Source organism: Odontomachus brunneus, unplaced genomic scaffold (genome assembly GCF_010583005.1).
Source record: "Odontomachus brunneus isolate Ranch 3 - 2012 unplaced genomic scaffold, Obru_v1 Obru_scaffold_189, whole genome shotgun sequence".
Taxonomy (NCBI): domain Eukaryota; kingdom Metazoa; phylum Arthropoda; class Insecta; order Hymenoptera; family Formicidae; genus Odontomachus; species Odontomachus brunneus.
Window position 1 is genome coordinate 186,865 of NW_022639639.1, and position 25,406 is coordinate 212,270.

Below are 25,406 nucleotides of genomic sequence, written 5' to 3' on the forward strand. Positions count from 1 at the left end.
TTGACCTGATCTTTATGACGCAACTCAAGGTCAAACTGCTAATATCATAAAATAGATCTTTTTAAACCCTACAACTTTTGTATTTAACATTTTTTTATACAACGCTTTGTTTTCGAGATATTCAGGTGTTCCGGTATATAATATTCACCCTGTATATATATATACATATGTGTTTAGAGAAAAAGGATTACTACAATATATATAAAAATTAGCCAAATCTAACGCGGCGGGTTCGGACAGTCCCCTTGTGAGTAGAAGGGAAATCTGGTTTCATGTTCATCTGACGATTTTTCCTGTACAGCTACTTTAATGGCCACAGAGCGTGTGCATTTAACCTATAATGAATTCAAACCGTTTCTATCCATGCAAACTAGGTCTGTGCAATGCTGGAAGTTCGCCAGATTTTTTCCACGACGGGAGGCCTTCTGCGCATGCATAGAGTGACGTACAATCTGCTATTGGATATCGTATCGTCCACACATGCGCAAAAGGCCTTCTGTTGCAGGAAAAATCTCGCGAACTCCCAGCACTGTACTTATGCGCACTTCATCAAAGAGGTTTCCATGAATATCTGCGCTATCTTTCATGACAATACCGAATTATCAAGGTTAATGAATCATAATTTGATTTGTTGTGTAGACCTAACTACTTTTGAACCAAAATCTCATTCAGGCTACTGACTATCTTGGTGACTTTCTTCGTTTCCTGCATTTCTATTATTATCCCAACGATTATGTCTCTCCGGATCTTATTTCCGTTAAGTTAAACTTAGACAAGATTTTTTCACGTATTGTACACATTATCTCAGTATATGTGAGGCTCCAATCTATTCCCCCAATCGATAGAAACAAAAAAAAAGAACAGAAGAAAGAAAGGAAAAGAAACAAATAACTTCGAATACGGCTGTGAAGCAAACACGTACTCGGTATACTGAGTACAATTAACCTAACCTAACTCAATATCAGGGTTGGCTAATAAATTTAAAAAAGTTAAAAGTTAAAAGTTAAGTTAGAAGTTAAAAAGTTAGTAACTTTTAACTCAACTTAATTAAGCTTAAATAAATTAACTTTTAACTTAAACTTAGTTAATTTTGATGCATTAATTTTAATTTTTTTTACCTTTTTTTTAATTAAGTTAATTTATTTCATCAATATTAAAGTTGCGTACAAATCTACTTTAACGGACAGGTATATGAGAGCAGTATTCATAACCAAATTTTATATATTTATGATCGTTTCAAATTTATTTTTAGATACTGAATGGATCGTTTCCACATCGTAGTGGCCACAAAACATCTGAACTTGAAATAATTTTTAATAAAAGATCTGACTATGGCTGTGGTTCAATTCATGCTTACAGCACGCTTATAGCACTATAAGCGTCATTCTATCTTTGTTGTTGATGCTAAAGAAAGATAGAATGAAGCTTCCAGCACTGTAATGCGTTGTCTACAATGACAGTAGGAGTAGTAGTAAGAAATAAGTAGTAAGTAAATGGACCAATCACAATCAATTATTCTTAAATCATGAGAATGGAATGAGTCAATTTGCTTATTGCTTATTTCTTATTACTTCTCCTACTGCCATTGTAGACAACGCATAAGACTCAACCTACAATAGATGTAGTAAGCTTTAAACCGTAAGAAATTGATCAATCACAATTGATTACTCTTTTATAAGTCGACTGTGATTAGTCAATTTCTTAAAGCTTACTACACCTATTGTAGATCGGGACATAAAGCTAGTGGCACATAGAAAAACTTATGCTGCAATTCTAAGCAGAATCGTAAGTCTCGTAACTTGTTACTCGTAAAATTCGTCAGAACAGAATAAATTTGCAAGTCTATGCAATATCATATGTCGTACAATTATCGTAAATATCTACGATTTTATGTAATTTACGATATTTACAAATGATTGTACATCATATGATATTGTATAGACTTGTAAATCTACTCATAAGTTCTGACAAATTTTACGAGAACAAGTTACGAAACTTACGATTCTGCTTAGAATTGCAGCATTAAGCAGTAAGACGTAAGCAGTAAGGAAATTGACCAATCACAATCAACTATTCTCTTTACAAAAAATAATTAACTGCGATTGATCAATTTGCTTAATATACTTTCATTATTTCACATAAATTTAAGCTAAATTTAAAGATTAATTATAAAATTAAAAAAATACATATACAAAATGTCCCGCCACTACCGCATTATCTCTTAAGGACAGATTCCTGAAGTAATTTGAATAAAAAAAGTCCTAATGTAAAAATGTCGAGGCTATAATACTTTTCAAATTATAAACGATTAAAGTTAACCAATTATACTGGCTAAAGTATGCGCGTTCAGGTACGATACAACACACAATGATACAGGTGCAGGCACATGTCGCCCTTTTTCCAAATATTGATACGGAAGTTCCATACATACAACAACGTATATATTAATAATCTGCCTTTTTTATTATTTAAATAAACATATCGCAAATAATAACAATTTCGTCAAAATGTTATGAATAAAATACATAATACATAATACAATAAATCACATAATACATTTATGAGAATCAATAAGCTGTCACACATCTGATGTTTTTTTTTAAAGATTTACAACTAATTTCATATCTTATGCAAATTCTCACTTATGTGCATGCATCTGTACCATTGTGTGTTGTACCGTACTTGAGCACGCGTACTTTAGCCAATATAATCGATCAACTTTAATAGTTTATAATTTAAAAAGTATTATAGCCTCGACATTTTTGCATTAGGATTTTTTTCTTCAAATTACCTCAGGAATCCGCTCTTAAGAAATAATGCGGTAGTGACAAGACACTCTGTATAGTTTTAGATAATTAAGTTTTCCGTAAGTAATTTCTAACTTTTATTTTAACTTTTTAACTTTTAACTGAGTTAGTATTTTATTTGAACAACTTTTAACATAAACTCAATTCTTTTATAACAAACTAACTTTTAACTTAACTCAGTTAAAAACTAAAAGTAACTTATCCAACCCTGCGCAATATATATCGAAGTCCATCAGAAACCATCGTGATAAATTATTGAAACAACAAATTTTCATTTAAAAAAATATACATATGAAGACGACAAAAATATACCTATAATATAAGGGTAGAGTATAGTTAATTAAGGAAAGGAAGATCATAAGAATTAGTAAAAAAAAAAAATAAAAAATAAGAAATGTAGAAATAATTTGTCATATAATATATTATTTCATTCCAATGAAGACATTGCAACAAAATTGATAAACTTTAAAAAAAAAAAAGAAAAACTTGTATCACTTTGATATTAGCATATATTATTAAAAGATGTATATCTTCTCCCGAGATTGTGTAGATTTGTACATATTTCGATAACGAATGCTAATATCGAAAATAATATAGGTTAAATTTCTTGCGGGATGAAAGAGAAAGAGTGCAGGGAAATGACGTGTTACTTAAAGCTAGCGTTATTTATAAAACTTTTCGTTTATAATTTTTTAATAATAAATGACGGTTAGAATCTTTTCAAAGTTACTCCAGATGATTTACTTGATAACATATGTAAAAAATCAAGATTATTAGAAAACTGCCTCTCTTATAATACTACTACGCATAATTACTAAAAATTTTAATGTTATAGTAATCTTAATAGTTTATAGATAATAACAGTGATTTAGATAACTTGCCTATATCCAGATCCAACAATTTGAAGTTGATCTTCCGACATACTAGGCGACTCACTGATAGAATTTGTTAAGCTGCTTGGACCTAATATACCACTAGACCGTCTGAATATTTGTGTAAATGATGATGTTAAACTTTTTCTTTTTAGTTCCCCTATAAAATTACTATATTATAGACACAATTAGAAAGTATATGCATACATATTATGTGTAAAAATATTATGTATTATAATACATACGTCTTTTGAATACTTTCCACGAACACAGTAAAATTAAAAAAAAAATAATTAATATAGTTCAACTAAACGTAATAAATGTGCACCTGTTTTTAGATCAGAACTCGGAATAGTTTCAGATTTCAGATTTTCGGGAACTACGCCTTCTATTTCCCCTTGCCACCCCGCGGGCCACGCAACTGACGGTTGCGGCTGTTAGGACCGTTGAGATAATAAGGGACGCATCTATATGGTGCCTACCAAAGTTGAGTTCGGAAAATGCGTTGATCAGCGCTAACGCGTCACTCAACGGCCCTGAGACTGAGAACCGCGACCGTCAGTTGCACGGTAAGGTGAGATAGAAGGTGTAGCTCCCGAAAATCATCTGAAATGGGAAAACTATTCCGAGCTCTGTTTTAGATTATAACAAACACAAATACATACATTTCTAAAATATACTTATGAAATTAATGATACCTCTCGTGAATGATTCACCGGTTAGAGAATGCCTTTTAATAGATGACGATTGACCAGCGGCTTCTAATACATTTTTTCTTGCATTTACTAATTTATCTTCTCGACTAATCAAAAATAATCTTGCTTGTTCAACCAGTAAATCCACATTATTATATTTTAAAAGAAAGTGGTCTATTTTATGTTTTAATGACGCAAGTACCTGTAATAGAAGTCGTTCTGTTAAGGTGCACTATTAAAATTTACAGTGTGATCAACAAAATATGTAATACATAGTATAATCAACAAAAGTAGTAATAGTAACGCTCTTTCAAAAAACATGTTGCTATTTCTATATATACATAGCAAACAAGTATACCCAGTATAAGTATAAACAATATAATATGTCTGGCAATAGTTGAAAAAGCGCTCGTGTATACAAAGTCCGCTACTTAAATTCGGGCAAATTTGAATTTGACATTCCCGCTATATTAGAATGCAGCAGTAGGTGCCAGATGGCGTAAAGGTAGGCCAGAGACGTGGGTAAGACGTTAATAACCTCAAAATGGCCGAGTTGTTCAAGTCGACATCGGAATATAACCGAAGAGCGGCGGTTATTGAAGGTGTCCGCGCCGGAAGGACGCCAAGTGAGAAAATCAAGTTCTTCGGATATCCCAGGTCGACGGTGTATGACACTGTCCAGAGATATGCGGCCTCGGAGGAGTCTAAGGTGGGCTCCTGTACTCCGGCGAGGAAAATACACGTAAGGGAGAAAGCGATACGGACTCCGGAACTCGTTCGAAAAGCACAAGACTTCATTTCGAAAGACCCAGGGACTTCACTTGCAAAATTAGCGGCCGTCTTGGGAGTGAGCGATACCACTATTTGTCGAATCGTTCAAGAGGACCTCAGATATAAGTCCTACGTCCTCAAGATCCGAGATGCTCTCCGAGGCCGCCAAAGCCAAGAGACGCCCGCTGCAACTTGCTCATGTGTTCACTGCACATAGCTGCTGGCCGCATCAGGTTTTTCTCTAACGAAAAGATCTTCACCGTGGATGCCAACGTGAACTGGAGGAATGACCGGTGGCTCACTTACGACCCCGAGGACGTCCCCGTGGTGGCCAGGACCAAGTTTCCGGCCAGTGTCCACGTCCTAAACGTCGTCTCGAGTGAGGGCGACGTCATGTTACCGCATTTCTTCAAGAAGGGGGAAATGGTCACGAAGGAGGTTTATGTGAAGATCCTAAGGACTACAGTGAAGCCTTAGATCGAGGATATGTCTGCAGGAAGGCCATATATCTTCCAACAAGACGGCGCACCTGCTCATATGAGTCACTTACAAGGAGATGTCACAACCTGCTAAATCGATTTTTGAACGAGTAATAGCACGTTCGCTAGCTGCGATCAACATCCTAACGAGATTTGTGCCAATAGGCCTTTGTTTGTAATTACAGTATAAAGTTTGGGTCGCAGGACTGTATCGTACATATGGCTAAAGTTATGACTATCTTTCACCAAGGCGGCTGAGCAGACTAAGGTTTCGACGTCGAACATTTTTGAGCCGACAGCAAACGTTCGAATCCCGGCGACGAGTTATCCGTGTGCGGTTTTTTTTTCTTACCTTAGGGCATGTAATTAATGTTTTTCGAATATAATATATTTGTTTTGCATATATCTTTCGTTTTTATGCTATTAATCAAGGATAATTAGATAAGAAACAATAATAAACCATATACAAATGCTTGCAAAATATAAGTCAACATATAACTTGCAAATAATATCGCTGAAATGTACAGCAATCTACCTGCCGTACAATGTTTTTTATAGGGAGGTTAAAAGTATGATAACGAGAATGTACAACTATCCTGATTTGTTTACAAGCGATAAAAGTATACAATTGGACATTCGAAGTAATGCGATGCACATACAATCAGTTTCTCACTATTTATCATCAGCACCAATAATATTTGCATATGTACTAAAAATATATTTCATTTTAAACAATGCAAATTATGTGTCTATATTCGTGTTTGCGTTAAACAAGTCTGATACATAAGTTCCCTAATTACACCTGGTTAATAGCATAAAAACGAAAAACATATGCAAAACAAATGTATTATATTCAAAAAATATTAATTACATGCCCTAAGGTGAGAAAAAAATACCGCACACAGACAACTCATCGCCGGGATTCGAACGCTCGCTGCCGGCTCAAAAATGTTCGACATGGGAGCCTTAGTCTGCTCAGCCACGCCGCCTTCTTGAAAGATAGCCGCAACTTTATCCATATGTGGGATACAGTCTTGATCCATGATCAAGTTTGGATACGTGATCCAAACTTTATACTGTAATTTCTCACAAACAAAGACCTATTGGCACAAACCCCGTTAAGATATTGATGCTCAATATCACAGCTAACGAACGGGCTATGACTCGTTCGATTTAGCCGGTTGTAGCATCTCTTAGTGACGTGGCGATTTTGAATTACCGCCCGTTACTCGAAAAGTCGTGAGGAAACCTAAAAACAAGTTTTCCGGCTGCATATGGATGTCGCGTCTTAGCCGTGAGGCGAACAGGACGCGAATCTGCGCAGCCCTCATTTGTTTGGGTAAAAATACGGTCATCAAGAAGTCGAATCGAAAAGAATGAAGATCCATAGCAGGAAGGATTTGCTGTCGCCGTTTGGGAGGAGTTCTCGAAGGGAGCATATCGGAGACCGGATATCTTAGGTAAATCGCTTCTATAAATAATAATAATAATTAGAGACCGACAGAGCGGGCCAAATTAAGAAGGCATGTTTCAGCCAGAGCCTAGAGGTGGCCGACAAAAATACTGGGAACCTCGAGAAAAAGCTGCCGACGTGGACCGATTACAAGCTGCCGCAAGGAAGCCGCGAGGACGAAGTCGACGGACACCGCGGACGAACGGAGGGCAGCCACAACCTGAGCGACACCGGCGAGCGCATCCTCCGCGACCTGGAACGTCCTCCGAGCCAAGCGAAGACGCCGCAAGGCTCGGGGATCGAGGAAAACAACGGCTGCTGACGAGACGAAGCCCCAAGGTCGGAACGACCGATGAGTTGCCAAAACTGGAACTAAGGCAAAGCTGTCGTCACAAACAAGGCCGAAAACTGGGGAATTCAATCTCGCTAATCAGCCAATCAAAGGCCGAATGCTATCGAGGAGAACGACTTAAACCTGGGATAAAACCGGGTTCTAACGATTGCTAGAGAGCTCTCGTTATCTTCCTGTGATACAGCAAACTACTGTAAAAGACGTGCTATTCACAGAACCGACTACGACGACGACGACTCGACTAGAAGACCCATAAGACCGCTGCCACTGTGCTCTTGTGTGAGCCCGGAGGGATCGTTGCTGCCTGCAGTCAACTGCGCCTGTTCCGTGACCGTTTGGTGAGTCCGTTCCAATAGGAAGCAACAACTTCTTGGTGTTCGCGGGTCGTGGGTCAGCTGACGCATCGAAGAGCGAGGGCTCGGTCGTCCATCCGGGCAAGGGTGAGAGTTTATGTCCCTCTCGCGAGCGAGAAGAGTTCCGGGATATTTTTGGTGCTAATTAGCTGCCGAACATCCGCCGTTTCGCGTGCCAACGAGCGAGCACACCGCCAAGTGCCTACGTGGCTGTCGTGACCTTTGTCGGTCACGACCATTACATTGCGCTGCCGAATACCCGTGTCTCGAATGCGAGCAAGGATTATTGTTATATTGTAGCTGCCGAAATAAGCTTGTCATATTCCGCTGCCGAAATAAAGCTGCTATATTATACTGCGATATATCTTGCCAGTTATTTTACATCCGCAATTCCTGTCATCTCCGACTTGTCGCGAACTAGTCCCTCTACTAAGAGCGGGACTGAGCTGCCGATTTTTCGGATGAGCCGTTTTGGGTGGAGGATAAGTTGCGCTCGTCGACGAGACTTTTAGTGATTTTAGAGTTAGTGGGTACGGACCGCCGTACCTGGCGCCCATTTAATTCGTGAGCTGTTGAGTCTCGCCAATCCGCCAAACGACCGATTATTAATTATAATTGTATAGCGTCTAATCCGTATGCCGACTGTACGGACCGGAAAAACGCGCGATTACATAATACAGAACTGGCTCTCGGACAATGTCGAGATTTTGGTCAATGGATTTCTGGCCTCCGAATAGTTCCGACCTGAACCCTCTCGACTACTACGTGTGGGGCGTAGTCGAGAGGGTTACTAACAAAGCCAGATACTTCAACGTGGCCTCCCTCTAGGCCGCTATTGAAGCAGCATTCACGAAAATGGATCGGGCGCAATTGCAGACGGTGTACTCGCGCTTTTGGAACAGGATCGAGACGGTGATCGAGGCGCAGGGTGGCTACATTGTATGAAAAAACTCAGAAAAGATCTCAGAAAAGATTTTAACTATAAAATAATTTCTTTGTATTTTTACATATTTTCTGTAATAAACGACTTTTTCGAGAAAAAATTTTCATGTCCGGATTTAAGTAGCGGACCCTGTATGTAGATTAAGTCAAACTAAACATAAAATTTCTTTGCCAATTTGTAAACAACTACGTAAAACTTTGAGTTATTAATTGAAGAAGATTAACGAATATATATAATATAAAGTGTGTCGGTAAATACAATTCCCGTTGTATGCTTGTACAGCATGTTATATTAACAAAGCAGTATAACGGATTGCACGACAGACTTTGCAAGAGCACGCATGGTCGAACACGGCTAAATAATGACACATATATGCGAGCGAATCGCGCGATTTTTTCTAATTACAATGATTACTATTCAACTCTCCAATTGTGCTTAAATATAGTAAACCTCTTCGGGAAAAAAGCACACGATCCACTTACATATACGTATGCCGTCATTACTTACTCAGCCGCGTTCGACCACGCGTGCCCCTGTAAAGTCTGCTGCGCAACCCGTCATACTGTTCTGTATGTGGGTGCAACACGCTGTACACTCGATCAAAAACTGAATAAAAATCCTCTACCATTTTACAAATAACTATTTATATTTTGAAATATTAATTAAAGAAGATCGGCGAAAACCGTTAGCAAAAACAACCGCAACCGTAAACTAATTAAAAACTTAAAGATCTACACGTGATTATTTGTAGTTCATTAGTGCCTACATAACAGTCGTACATAAACAAGATGAGTGCTGCATATGCTAGTCGATTCGAGGCAGCGTTTTTATGTTCACACCCGAGAAGCAACGGTTCAATAATTCGTCATAGGTGCATCCTGGAAAAAAATATTAAATACAAAAGTGACAGGGTTTAAAAAAAGGCGTACGATGGTGGCCTTGACTTTAATTTTCAGCTTGACCCTGATGGAAAAATTTTGCTGAAAATATAATGAAACTTGCTGAAAACATAATAAAATGTGCTAAAATTTTGCTGAAAAACTCTATCAATTGACCCACTTTTATTATGATTTCAGCAATATTCATTAAAAATCAGCGAAATTTTAGTCAATTTCAGTAAGTTTCAATAAAATTCAGTAGAAAATCATTAAAATTTAAAATCAAGAAAAATATTATTCAGCAAGTTTATCATTGGCTGCGTTCAGCAGAGAAAGCTGCTTTGCAACTGTTGTAAAATTCGTGAATCTAATTGGTACATGTTCTTGGATTCAATCAAAATTAAGAGCATACTCCAATCAGATTCACGAATTTTACAACCGTTGCAAAGCAGCTTTCTCTGCTGAACATAGCTATTGTTATATTAGCACTATTCTATATAGATGTTTGGTTAAAACATCAGATTAAAGGTTAAAATTTATATATATACATATATATTTATATTTACATGTGTAACTTTTATTACAATAAATATGGATATTTTCACTAAAATAATTATGGTACTTTTTTAAATTTGTAATTATTTTTTAAAGACACCCATACATATAATTAAAAAGACTATCTTTAAAAATAATATAAAATTTTATATTTCTTTTAATCTATATATTTCTTTTAATCTACATGCAAATATTATATGTTAATTAACGACTGCTCTAGATGCAATATTGCTTTAAATGTAATATTAAATGTAAATTAACAATCGTATGAAATTTATGTTGAAATATAGTGAAGAAATCAGATTTCCATATATTTCAGTAAAGTTCAATATATTTCAGTAATTTTCATTGACATTTCAATGAGAGAGAGTCTTCATATCCTAATATATAGAAAAATAAAAAAATTAAATTTTAATTAGCATCATCAATTACACTGTTCGACAAATTTTTGTGATATGAGTGCGAATAGTCATTTCCGACGTATTTTTGCCTGCTGAATACGAATCCGTCGTCCAAATTTGGCTATTACGTCACAATTTTTAGAAAAATGGCGTCAAAGAGGCCAAAAATGACGATTTTGAGAGTTTTCGTGGCGCTATAGCGCAAACAGTAAACTTTTTTTTATATTTCGTTAATGCCATGCTAAAGTATCAACTTTTAGCTTGAAAATGCATCTGGTTTCGTTTCCCCAACAATTTTTTGTTTTCAATATATGGTCCATCAAAAACAGTCATCGGCATCAATATCACTGAGCAGAACAATTTTTTTTACAAGAAGGCAAATATTTCCAATGACTATTTGCCTGCTGAATATGAATCCGTCATCCAAATTTGGCTATTACATCACAATTTTGAGAAAAATGGAGTAAGATACAAGATAAGAAGATTCCCGCACTCGGCTTTGTAGCCTCTTTGACGGAATTTTTTTTCAAAATTGTGACGTGACAGCCAAATATGGACGACGGATTCATATTCAGCAGGCAAAAATACATTGAAAATGACTATTTGCCTTCTCACAAAAAAAATTGTTTTGCTCATAATTAGTATTCGTTTCTGCACATATAAAACACAACGTTTCATCAGGAAGCCATCATCTTTTTACTGCAAATGTCTTACCTCGCTGGTCGCAGTAACGAAAGCAGGAAATTACATCAAAATGTATGAAGTCATGTGTTATCGAAAGTATATTGAAAGCTTCCCAAGGAACGCCAATGCGCGTACAATACGCTTTAAATGTGCATTTTAATTATTATTAAAAGCGCATATTTGTCCCGTATTAAATTCGCATTTAACGCATATTATGGCAACGCATTCAAAAAAATATTTTTCGCGTATATTGCGTGAATTTATGTCTCTGCAATGTTTCTGCAACATTGCATAGAAATATACAATATTAAAACGTTGCAGTAATATTGCTGCAAGCGTCTGTGTTGTATGTGCGGATTGTTCTTCCAACATTATTTTTTTATTAAATCAATAACAAATATTGTTGAATCCACTACAGATATGGCATTCTGTGACATTGATATTTCATTGACGTGAGGAATCTTATCTGGAAAGCTCATCTGGAAAACCACCTAAGAAATCTAGGCGAAATATCCAATAAGAATCCCAATCCCAAAGGGTGTCCAATTGGGATTTTTCAATAAAAAGCACGCATTCTTATGTTTCAGTGTGCATAAATCTCTTAAACTTAGTACAACCACTTTAAACTTAGTACAACCACTTCATTAAAAAGAAAAAAACTTTAACTTTTTGTACCAGTAAACATCAGTTTACACAGCAGTACAACGTATAGTCAATCACGAAGATGCTGACAAAGCATACAAAGATATGAATTTGTGAATATAATTATTTATATACACAATATATTTGTGTATATAAATATTTTATTGTTATAAATATTGATTTTATTGTATTTGCAGATATGAATTTTGCAACATTACTCTTGCAAAAAGCGAAAGAAAATATAGCACATAATATATTAGTCACAAATTGTGGTATTTTTATTATTATTATTATAGAAATACACCGAGAGTAATGTATATATCGATGGTTTACGTATTATAGTATAAATCGCTTGTATCTCTAGTATGCCTCAATGTTTTATATCGTAACAGATATGAACATTTCTACTGCAGGTCCGTTCCGTTATTGACTGCACTGCAAGCTGAAAAGCAGCATCAGTAATTACGGAACGGACCCGCAGCTCTACTGTATGACGTCATACTTTCAGTACCGACAATAAATTTCGAAACGCAGCCCTAGACGATGAATTCGTGTTCAACAGGCAAAAATATATCGAAAATGATTATTCGCACTCGTGTCACGAAAAAAAGTTCGATTTTGTCAAACAGTGAAATTTTATCAGTTTTATCAGCGAAATTTAGCACGATTTCGTTATTTATTTAAAACTTTTTTACAAAGTTTTTCATTCATCAATAAATGACGTGCATAAAGTACTTATTTACAATTCATTATGAATTATTATTGTTTTATCAAGGTTCAGCGCAATTCAGCAAAATTTTGAAAATGATTGAGAAATGTTTTCACAAATTTTTTTCATCAATATTTCAGCAAAGATTCAATACAATTTACTTAGTTTTTATTGAAATTCAGTAGATTTCATACTATTAAATATTTCAAAATGTTTTCATTACTTTTCATCAATATTTATTTAAAATTTATTGTTTCGTCACACTTTTTATAACAATTCATAATAAAAATCATGATTTATCATGAAATATTTTCAGCAATTTTTCAATAACTTTCATTTCTCTTTTCGACGATTTCATTGTATTTTCAGCAAATTTTTTTCCATCAGGGAATCTTTAAGATTATTTCAAAGTCACATTGACTTTCTTAAATGGAATGCATTTTTTATTGTACGTTCTTGTAGCTTATTTCGAGAGCTTTCCAAAACACTATAATGACGTATTTTTTCATTAAGTACTTTTTGAGTAATGAAACTTCAAAATTACAGTACTGCCGGTACTAGCATTATCCAAGCTGTACCACGTGGAGGTTGTTAGGTTAGGTCGGATTTATCCCTTTTTCGTGTATGTTGGGTATGTATGTGTGTGTGCGTGCGTGTGCGCGCGTGCGTGTGTGGGTGGATAGATAGATGTAGATGTGTATGCATGGATAGATGCACGGGAGGTTAAGTAGATGTTTACGATGATAAGTTATGGGACAGATAAAACTGAGGACCGTCAAAACACACACTAATGTCGGCGGTACTGTAACGTTCAGGTTTCAATATTCAAAAAGTACTTAATAAAAACTTAAAAAGTACGTCACTATAGTGTTTTGGAAAGCTCTTGAGATAAGCTATAAAAATTTGCAATAAAAAGTAAGAGGTTCCATTCAAAAAAATTAACTTGACCTTGAAATAACCTTGAAGGTCAAGCTGAAGGTCACAATCAAGGCCACCATCATCTTCTCTGCTTCTTCAACCCTGTAACTTTTGTATTTAAAATTTTATTCTAGAATGCATTATTGACGAATTATTGAGCCGCTTCCATACTTTTCGAGGACCCTGTGTATATACAGGGTGTCTGAGACCACCTTACATCCCTTTTATCTCGGAAACAGAGCATTTAAAAAAAAACGTTTTAAAAAAAAGTTGTATGGTTTCGAGGTGTACATAAGATGGTGTCATTAATTTGACCTTGGATGGCGCCGTCAAGGTCAGGTCAACGTCAACTTTGCTTTTTTAAATAGAAATATGTATTTTTTATTACGGAATTTTATTCTACGTAAAGAAATAGCTTTTGTTTGAAAATTTTTTTCATACAATTCTCATTTTTTAAGATATTTACGGAAATATCTACAGAATTATTGGTTTCAATAATTTTTTACTCGAATTCTATCAACTTTATCTAAAAAGAGCAAGAGACAAAAATTATTAATTTTTTTCTCATAGAGCTCTGAGAATTTTTCAGAATTTTATATTAACTTTTTAATACTTAAAAAAATGTTAGAAAATGTACTACTAAAAAGTTAATACAAATTTTATAGAAGGAGGAGGGCATACTAGGTGGCGGCGGGACGCCGTGCGTTCGAGATCTGCGTATCTTTTCCTTCCAGAAAGAGAAAAATATCGAGAGCGCGGTTCTGCTAGGCCGGGACTCGAACCTGGATCTTTCGCTTGCCGGACGACTGTTCTAAACCACTGAGCTACCTGACGCTCCACGCTCACGATACTCTCCTCTTCCTAGATAACGCTCAGAGATGCCGTTCGGAAGCGACATCTCCGGCGCGATCCCGAGCGCACGCCGACTACAGAAAGAAACAATGTTACTGTACCAAATGATACAGCTGTCAGTCTCTCAAAGTCAAAGCTTGCTATCCTTTAAGACCTGCTGTCCATGTATGCCCGTCTCTACCGTTGCCCCTCCTCATCCGGTACAAATAATACAAATAAGCCCCGGGGTCGACACCAATTTTTGGCAGCCCCCGGGTGCTTGGACGCAATGCGCCATGGGGGATCCACCATAGAAGGAGGGCATACTTGAAAATTTACTGTTTGTTTCTTTACGTAGAATAAAATTCCGTAATAAAAAATATATATTTCTATTTAAAAAAACAAAGTTGACGTTGACCTGTCCTTGGCGGCGCCATCCAAGATTAAATTAATGACATCACCTTATGTACACCTCGAAACCATTCAACTTTTCTTTGAAACATTTTTTTCTAAAATGCTCTGTTTCCGAGATAAAAGGGGTGTACGGGTAGTCTCAGACACCCTGTATATAGTGTGTCCAAAAGTCTAGCAATCCCGAAATATTTTGAAAAATATGCATTTTCGAAAAAAATGCTTAATACAAAAGTTGTAGAACCTAGAAAGATGTATTTACTGATCTTATCAGTTTTACCTTGGATGGCACCGCCAAGGTTAGATCAAGGTCAACTTTGCTTTTTTAAATAGAAACATAAATTTTTTATTACGGCATTTTATTCTATGTAAACAAACAAAAACTTTTATCTAAAAATATTTTTATACGACCATTATTCTATTCTAAGATATTCTATCCTATGGTATTTTCGAAAAATTATAATAATTTAATAATTTTTTAATAATTTTTTACTCGAATTCTATCAAAATGTTTGTAGTTCTTCGAACTATATCGAAAAATAGCAAGAGAAAAATTATTTATTTTGTTCTCATAGAGCACAGACAATTTTTTCATAATTGTTTAATCAACTTTTTAGTACTGCATTCTCTTGCATTTTCTTGAAGTACTAAAAAGTTAATTTAAAAATTCTGAAAAATTCTCAGAGTTCTACGAGAAAAAAATAAACAATTTTTATCTCTTCCTATTTTTCGGTAAAGTTGATAGAATTCGAGCAAACATTATTGAAATCAATAATTTTGTAGATATTTCCATAAATATCTTAGAAAATTGAGGTCTTATAAAAAATGTTTTCAAACAAAAGTTGTTTATTTCTTTACGTAGAATAAAATTCCGTAATAAAAAATATATGTTTCTATTTAAAAAAACAAAGTTGACCTCGGCCTAACGTTGGCGATACCACCCAAGATCAAACTGATAAGATCAATAAATACATCTTTTTAGATTCCACAACTTTTGTATAAGCATTTTTTTTTCGAAAATGTGTATTTTTCAAAACATTTAAGGATTGCAAGACTTGGGACACACTGTATATACAGGGTGTCCCACGTAAGACGTTCCAAAAGAAAAATATAAGTAAAACAGATAAAAGTGAACAAAAATTGTAGAGGTCATTTTTCAAATAACCACGTAAAATTTCGAGATATTAATTAAAATAGTTCGCAAATCAGAGTGCGCGACGCGATAGGTGCGACATACGGCTCGTCGCGGCCGCCGAAGAAAATGGACGATTGCCCCACCTATCGCGTCGCGCGCTCTGATTTACCCAAATATTTTAATTAATATCTCGAAATTTTACGTGGTTATTTGAAAAATGACTTCTACAATTTTTGTTCACTTTTATCTGTTCTACTTATATTTTTCTTTTGGCACATCTTACGCGGGATACCCTGTATATACAGGGTGTCCCATTTTAAAAGATGCTGATAATTCTTCAGCTAAGCATATTCAGCAAAAATGTTTCAGACAAAAGTTATATGGTTCGATGGAGGACATAAAAAGATACGATTGGTTTGACCTTGCGTGGTGCCGCCAACGTCAGGTCGAGGTCAACTTTGCTTTTTTAAATAGAAACTTATATTTTTTTATTACGAAATTTTATTCTACGTAAAGAAACAAACAACTTTTGTTTAAAAACATTTTTTATACGACCTCTATTTTCTAAGGTATTTACGAAAATATCTACAAAATTAGTGGTTTCAATAATTTTTCACCGAAAAATAGCAAGAGATGAAAATTGTTTATTTTTTCTCGTAGAGTTCCGAGAATTTTTTCTGAATTTTTTAATTAACTTTTTAATACTTCAAGAAAATGCAAGAAAATGCAGTACTAAAAAAAGTTAATTAAACAATTTTGAAAAATTCTCAGAGCTCTATGAAAAAAAAATAGAAAACTTTTATCTCTTGCTATTTTTTGGTGAAGTTGATATAATTCGAATAGAAAATTATTGAAACAAATAATTTTGTAGATATTTCCGTAAATATTTTAGAAAATAGAGGTGATATAAAAACTTTTTTCAAACAAAAGTTGTTTCTTTACATAGAATAAAATTCTGTAATACAAAATATATGTTTCTATTTTAAAAAACAAAGTTGACCTCGAGTTGGCTGCGTCACACAAGAGAAAACCAATTGTACTCCATCGAATGTAACTTGTCGGAAACATTTTTGTTGAATATGCTTGGCTGCAGAATTATTACGGTGAATCTTTTAAAATAAGCACCCTGTGTGTGTGTGTGTGTGTGTGTGTGTCTGTGTGTGTGTGTGTGTGTGTGTGTGTGTGTGTGTGTGTGTGTGTGTGTGGTGTTTCCAAAAAACCATTCAGCATTTATATGATGGATAGTACACACCATACTGACAAGGGGAATACTAGATGACTGCTCCGGGGATTTTAATGCGCTTTTTACAGGCTGTTCTTGGGCGAAAAAAAAACGACACGTGTTCGGCCGTTGCAGCCAATAGGCCATAGTTTCGAAGAAACCAATTTGTAAAGAATGAGTCTAGTTGGCCGCAGCATACTTGATACTTCGACCGTCGCTATTGAACAGCAGCAGCGATAGCACAGTAGATAAAGCGTTGGCTTCGTACTCAGTACATTACGTGTTCAAATCTCATCTCGTGCATTTTTTTATGAAAAATTCGTTCTTATCTGTAATTATTTATATTATTGTAGATGTACACAAAAAAGATTATTTATTTAATTATATTGGTGTATTTGTTTTGTGAATGATATTTAAAAAATTTTAAATAATTATTGTAATAATTTGAAAAATCTGTATAAAAAAATATTATTTTTATAAATTTCATTTTAATTTAATGTTATTAATTTTTATTACTTTTTTATTGTAATAAAATTTTATAAATTTTATAAATTTAGGTGTTCCCCTTGTGAGTAAAAAAACCTTAGTGAACATAGGTCAAAAACTCAACCAGGTCAACATAGGTTGAAAGATCAACAAGAAGATTTCACTTTTAGATCTTATAACTGTAATCACCAAATAAGATCCGCAATCACCGATTGATGATACCTGACTGATTGCCAGTGAAATCTTCTGTTATGAAATATGTACGGAAATTGAATGAGGACATATAGAACGCGGTTTATAAACATTGAAGTAAATATCGCATAAGACACGTAAACCTATGTCATTCATGATAAACCTAGCAACCTCCGCATAGTTCCGCCTATCGTCTTAGTTATCGCGGCCTACCGAAACCGCGGCCTACCGAAACCGCGACCCGGTAACTGGCGTTTCTCAGGAGATCTACATACTCGTTCTATATCACTCTGTACCAAGGACTAATAAACTATTTTATTATTTTTATTAAACCACGCGTCTTATGTCAATTATTTTTCGAAACCGGATTCCGGCGAGCAAATAATCCAACAGCATACACGACAACCGACACGCGGAGTTCGGTTGTTATATTGGCGCTCGAACAGATTGATACGCGAGTTGACACAAGGAAATATAAATCCCGAGTACAGAATGCGAATGACTTCGTGGGTATACAAGTTATCGAAAAACGAGATAACAGAATATTTAGTTAGACAGAACGTAGATAGCGAGGGAAAATTCGAGGAGTTGCGACAACGACTCGTGCAACTAGCTAAGAAACAGCCGGAACTGTTCGCAGGTACAAGGAATAGCAATACAATCTACGGCACAGAAACCGAAGTTAAATTCACGATGCCAGGAAACAACGATTCCGTCTCAACGATAGAGCCCGCCGAATCTATCGCGAAAATCATGAACCAAATGGAGAAAGTGGAGATATCATTTCGACGGACGCGACCCCCATTTATTTCTAGAACAGGTAGAAGAACTAAGCCAAGTATATGGATACCCGGGCGAACATCTATTAAGATGGTTACCTGAAATGTTAAAGGGCGAGGTTCTGACCTGGTACCGAAATTGTCGCGAAAACTGGCATACGTGGGAAGATTTTCGCGGCCATTTCGAGGCGGAATACATACCGCGACAATTACAGCAACAAAAGCGCCGACAAGCACGGGGACGCGAACAGAAGAAGGGAGAAACATTCCGGAGCTACGCCAACGACCTGCTCAAACTTATGCAAAGAGCAGGTGGGTGGTTCCGCAAAGGAGCAACTCGACCTCCTTTACGAAAACATGCTCCCAGAGCTAAAACGTTTCGTAAGACCGGACGAGGCGAACAATGTGGGCGAACTTCGTGCAAAAGTAACGGAAGTCGAACACATCGAGCAACAAATTAAAGATAGGCAAAGGAGGAAAACCGAAACGCATACCCTTCACCCAAATGCATCACTAGTAGCAACAACGCCATGTAATAAGGACAATTGTTGCTGGCGATGCAAGCAACAGGAACACAGAAGATACGAATGTAAACGACTCCCGAGGAAGTTCGCAATGCGGCAAAGACGGCATGTTAACACGAGAGTGTTAACCGCGGCCGGGGAAAAAAAACGGTCAGCGGGCTGAGTTTCAAAAAGAAACTCAGCCCAACAAGACCAACTAAAATACACGCCGAGGCCGTTTACAGTTATAATAAACGGATAAACAGTAGAGGCGCTGATCGACTCGGGGTCGGAAACATTGTTTATAAAACCAGAAACGGCGTGGAAACTGCGACTAACGATAAAAGAAACGAACGATAACGTACGATTAGCCAACGGAATGACAACGGACACAACAGGGACAATAGACATAAGACTGAAAATACAAGAACAAGAATACCGACGGCAATTAAGGGTTCTACCAAATCTCGGGTATCCAATAATTATTGGGGCAAATCTATGGGCTGATTTACAATTGATGTTACCGCCACCGCCACGTACGACACCGAAAAAGCAACCAAATACATACACGATAGCCAAGGGACTGACGAACAAAACAGGAAGACGAAACACTTAAACACTTTTTGGCGAGGGAACTACGACTATTCGACCAGGTGCAAGGACCGATAAACTATACACAGCATCATATAAAATTGACAGATACAAAACCAGTAAAACAAAGATACCGACCCTGAAATCCGGCAATGCAAACTGTGATAAATAAAGAGGTGGAGGATATGCTACTGAAGGAATAATTAAGTCATCACGGAGTGTGTGGAGTTCATCGATAGTGAGAAAGAAAGACAAATCATACAGATTTTGCATAGACTTTTGCAAATTAAAGGAAATAACGGAAAAAGATGCATATCCACTACCACATATCACGGCAACACAAGATAAGCTCCGCGGGGTTCAATATTTGTCAACGCTAGATTTGAAGAGCGAGTACTGGCAAATTCCACTGTCCCCCTCGAGCCGACCATTAACCGCGTTCACGGTACCAGGGAAAGGGTTGCTACAGTTCAAGGTCATGCCGTTCGGCTTGCATTCCGCACCCGTGACGTTTCAATGATTATTCGACAGGATATTCGGGCCTGAGCTAGAACCAAACGTACTCGTAGTATATTCGGGCCTGAGCTAGAACCAAACGTACTCGTAGTATGTTCGGGCCTGAGCTAGAACCAAACGTACTCGTAGTACATTTGGACGATATAATTATCATAACTAGGACGTTCAAAGAACACCTCCATGGAGGTATCCCGCTGACTACGTAACGCGAAGTTAAAAAAAGAAGCTTGAAGGAAAGTGGAAAGGAGGAGGGGAAGAGAGGAGGAAAGAAAGGAAAGGGAAAGGTAATAAATTATAGGCTAGAGTAAAAGAAATGGAAAGAAGAATGGAAATGAGGGAAAAGGAAGAGAAGAGGAAAAACATATGGGTGAAAGGGTGGAAAGGAGGAGAGAAAGAAATACAGGAAAGAATCAAAAGAATGTGGAGTGAGGTAGGGATACGTGAAGAGATAGAGCAGATGAAAGTGACAAATATAAAAAAGGAAGGGGAAGAAAGGAGGGCATTGGTAAGGATGAGAAGCTTGGAAGGGAAAAGGATAGTGATGAGGGAGACAAGGAAAATAGGAAAAAAAGGAAGTAAAGATGATCTGATGTGGAGAGAAAAGAAGATGAGGTGGCAACTTGAGGAGATAGTGAGGAAGAAAAGAAGCAGGATAGAAGGATAGGGTACAGGAGAAGGAGTAAGGGAGAAGGGTACAGGTAGGTTATGGAAAAATACAGATAGAAGGAAAGTGGTGGTGATAAAATGAGAAAGAGGACAAATTAAGAGGTAAAGAGGGTGAAGTGTGGGAAATATAGGGGGAAGAGGAAAAAGGACGGAGGGAGGGAGGGAGAAGAGCATAATAAGGGAAGAGCGGGGGAAAGAGATGAAAAATAGAAAAGAGATAGAAGGTGGTATTTTAGAATGTGGCGGAAGTAAAAAATAAAGATAAGGAGTTTTAGAAAAAATTAGAGAATGGGAGATAGTAGTTCTAATGAAAACTTGGGTAGATGAAAAAATTTGGCAGAGAATGAAAGGGAAATTACCAAAAGAATATGAGTGGAAAGTGAGGTAAGAAAGAGAAAGAACAAGAAGGGAAAGGCAAGTGGAGGTATAATGATGGGAATAAAAAAGGAGATTGAGAGGGAGGAAGAGGACGAGCAGAAGGAGGAGGAAGAAATAATAAAAAGCGTGGTGAAAGTGGGTAGAAAAAGATGGAAGGTAGTGGGAGTGTATATGAATAAAGGCTTGGATAGGAAGTTGGAGGATTTAAGAGGGAAAAAGAACAATTATAGGGGGGAGGGGGAAGATTTTAATGCGAGGACGGAGGAGAAGGGAGGATGGAGGGGAGTGGAGTTAGAAAGAAAGAAGGAGATGAATAGAAAATCTAAAGACAAAAATGTGAATGAAGAAGGGAAAAAGTTGGTAAAAATTATAGAAGAGAGGAGGTGGGAAATTTTGAACGGATATGTAAAAGGGGATGAGGAGGGAAGTATACGTATGTGGAAAAGAGGGGGAGACAGTGATAGATTATATATTGGGAGATAGGGAGATAGTGGACAAGATAGTGAAATTGGAAGTGGCAGAGGAAGTGGATTCAGATCATCACCCGATAGTCATATGGATGGAGGGAAGGAAGATAGGGGGAAGGCAGAAAGAGACAAAAAGAAAGAAATATAGAGGAAGATGAATGAGGAGGGAAAGGAGAGATTTAAGGAAAGAATAGAGAAAATAATATGGGGAGTGAAAAGGAATGGAGGAAGAGTTAGAGGAAATGAAAGGAAAGATAAAAAGAGTGCTAGAGGAAAGTGAGAAGGGGTGGAGGAAAGAAAATGAGGATGAGAAATGCAATGAGGAGAAAAAAGGAGTTAAGATTAAATTAAGGAAATGGAGAAAAGGGGAGGGAAGCAAGAAGGAATATAGAAAGAGAAAGAGGATGTATAAGGAATTATGTGAGAAGAAGAAAAGAAAAGAAAGGGAGATGATTGAAAGCGAGAATGGAAGGGTCTGAGAATTGGTGAATAAGGAACGTAAAAGAAGAGGAAAGATAAACGAAGATATAAAAATGGAAGAGTAGAGAAAATATTTTATGGGATTGATGGGGGGAGTAAAGGAGTGGATGATGAGGGAGAGTGGGGAGAGGAAGGGAGAAGAGAAGGAATTGGAATTTGAGAAGATAAGAAAGATAATAAAAGATCTGAGAGGAGTGAAGGCAATGGGAAAGGATGTCACGCCGAACGAGGTGTGGAAATATGGAAGAAAGGAAACGGAGAAATGGACATGGGAGGTATGTAGGAGGGTGTGGAGAGGTGAAGAGTGACCGGAGGAATGGAAAGAGGATATAGTAGTTCTAATTTTGAAGAAGGGGAAAGGGAATAAGGTAGCGGATTATAGATGAATAACGTTGATGCCGTCGCTGTATAAAATCTATACAGCGGTGTTAACGGATAAATTAAGAAAGGAAGTGGAAGAGAAAGGACTATGGTCGGAAAGTCAAGCAGAATTTAGAAGAGGAGTAGGGACGATGGATCATTATTTATGCTCTGAACTATATGGTAAATAGACAACTAGGGAGGAAAGAGGGAAGAATAGTAGCGGTACTTATCGACTTCAGAGCGACATTTGATTCTGTGGACAAAGGGAAATTGATAGGTGTGATGAGAGAAAGAGAAGTAAGGGAAGAGTTAGTAGAATGGAGGGGATATTGAGGAAAACAAAAAGTAGAGTGAGAGTAGGAAAGAGAGTGAGGGTAAGGTTTTGGACAGCGAGGGGTCTAAAGCAGGGTTGCCCACTGAGTCCGATGCTGTTTATGCTGAATTTGTGCTGATTATGGACCCAATACAGTATCGAATGCAACAGCAAAGCGGTGGTTCCAACGATTCCGTTCTGGTAATATGGACGTCGAAGATGAGGCACGCTCTGGTAGGCCAATCGTCGAAAATGTCGATAAAATCATGGAAATCGTCGAGTCGGACCGGCATGTGAGCACTTATTCCATTGCCCAGGAACTGAAGATTAGCCAGAAAACCGTTTGGAACCATTTGCATAAGGCTGGTCTCAAGAAGAAGCTCGATGTATGGGTGCCACACGAATTGACGCAAAAGAACCTTTTAAACCGAATTGATGCCTGCGATTCTTTGCTGAAACGTAACGAAATCGACCCATTTTTGAAGCGGATGGTGACTGGTGATGAAAAATGGGTCACATACGAGAACAACAGCCGAAAAAGATCGTGGTCCAATCGCGGTGAGCCGGCCCAAACGATCGCCAAGCCCGGATTAACGGCCAAGAAGGTTTTGCTGTGTGTTTGGTGGGATTGGAAAGGAATCATCCACTATGAGCTGCTCCCATCGGGCCAAACACTCAATTCGGACCTCTACTGTCAACAACTGACCAGATTGAAGCAGGCGATCGACCAGAAGCGGCCAGAATTGGCCAATAGGAAGAGTGTTGTGTTCCATCAAGACAACGCCAGGCCGCACACATCATTAACGACGCGCCAGAAGCTCCGAGAGCTTGGATGGGAGGTTCTATTGCACCCGCCGTATAGTCCAGACTTGGCACCAAGCGATTATCACCTTTTCAAGCATTTGCAAAATTTTCTTGATGGTACAAAACTGGCCTCAAGAGAGGCTTGTGAAAATGAGCTGGTCAAGTTTTTTAAATAAATAGGGACCAATAGGGACGAGGACTTCTTCAATCGCGGAATTATGAAATTGCCTTCAAAATGGACAAAAGTTATCGAACAAAACGGCGCATATTTGATCGAAATCGGATAATCCTAACTATGTTAATTTCATCGTCGAAATAAAGCGAAAAAACGCTCAGAACTTTTTACTTCACCTAATATCTTAATGTCGGATTTGGAAAAAGAGATGGCAAGGGGAGGTTGGGGAGGAGTAAGACTGCGAGACGGGAAAGTGTACACTTTAGCGTATGCGGATAACGTGGTATTGTTAGCGGAAGAGGCAAAGGGTGCGAAGGCAATGTTAGCAAGGATGGAAAGGTATGCAGATAGGAAAGGATTGGAGATGAATATAGAGAAGACTAAGGTAATGAGGTTTAGGAAGGGTTGGGAGAGAAACAAGAAAATAGAGTTGAGATAGAAAGGTAAAAGATTGGAGGATGTAAAAGAATATAAATATTTGGGGTATACAGTTCAAGGAAATGGAGGTCAGGAGGCGCACCTAAGGAAAAGAAGGAAGAAGGTGGCGCTGGTAATGAGGGAGGTGTGGGCAATAAAAAAGAGAGTGTGGGGAAAAGACTGGAGAAGATGGTTGTGATTATTCGACACATTGGTTTGGGCGGTATTGAGTTATGGGGTAGAAATGTGGGGATGGAGAGAAAGAAAGGAATTAGAAGGATTGCAGGATAGATTTTTATGGCTTATGGGGTTGGACTGGAGAACACCAGGATATATAGTACGGGAGAAATTGGGAAGAGAGAAGTTAAAAGGAAGAGCAGGCAGGAGGGCATGGAGATTTGAAGAGAAATTAGAAGAAAGAAGAGGGGGAAAGATAGCAAGGAGATGCTGGGAAGAGATAAAAGGAAGATAAAGTAAAGTGAAAATAGTGGGAAGATGGGAAAGGGAGAGAGAGGATTGTATGAAAGGTGGAGGATGGAAGAGAGGGAGAGGATAAAGTATGAGGATATATTGAGGGGGGGAGAGAGGGAAAGTGAAGGAGGGAGAAAGAGGGGGAGGGAGAAAGGTGAGAAAGGATAAGGATATCTAGAATAAATAGATGGTATACCAGGTCTGTAAATATGAAACCGGAATTTGCCCATAGATGGCCCTAGCTGTCAATGTAGTTACCGTCAAACCGCGTCATTGGCGCCATCTCCTTATTGACATCTCTGACAAAGATTTTCAACTCACAACAATACAAGTTTCATACAGCAGCATAGTTTGTAATAGCGTTGAATATGTCGAATTTTGTGCCTGGAAACTACGATTTGCAGACAGCATTGATTTTCTGTTACCATTTGAAGAAAACTGCTGCAGAATCGTATCGAATGCTTGTCGAAGCTTACGGTGAGCATGCTCTTGGTAAATCACAGTGCTTTGAGTGGTTTAAAAAATTCAAAAGTGGCGATTTTGACGTGAGAAACGAAGAACGTGGGAGACCACCGAAAAAGTTTAAAGACAGCGAATTGTAAGCATTGTTGGATGAGGATGACACTCAAACGCAACAACAACTCGCGGATCAATTAAATGTGACACAAGAAGCCGTCTCCATACGTTTGAAAGC

The 25,406-nt window shown here is 37.4% G+C and overlaps 1 protein-coding gene across 8 annotated transcripts in view; it reads right to left on the reverse strand.

The window, feature by feature from the left end:
- LOC116851761 (UPF0518 protein AAEL005291-like) overlaps positions 1–25,406 on the reverse strand; it is a 141,459-nt gene that overhangs the window by 8,618 nt on the left and 107,435 nt on the right. For 5 of the 8 annotated variants that reach the window (XM_032831531.1, XM_032831525.1, XM_032831529.1 and 2 more), the window contains 3 exons: positions 4,378–4,576; positions 3,925–3,936; positions 3,689–3,839 (listed from right to left, as the gene is read on the reverse strand). In XM_032831531.1, coding sequence (XP_032687422.1) covers positions 3,689–3,839; positions 3,925–3,936; positions 4,378–4,576 — 362 coding nt within the window. Of the gene's footprint in view, positions 1–3,688; positions 3,840–3,924; positions 3,937–4,377; positions 4,577–17,404; positions 17,441–25,406 lie in introns of those variants that run through there. The other 3 variants (XM_032831530.1, XM_032831528.1, XM_032831533.1) reach the window with 2 other exon arrangements.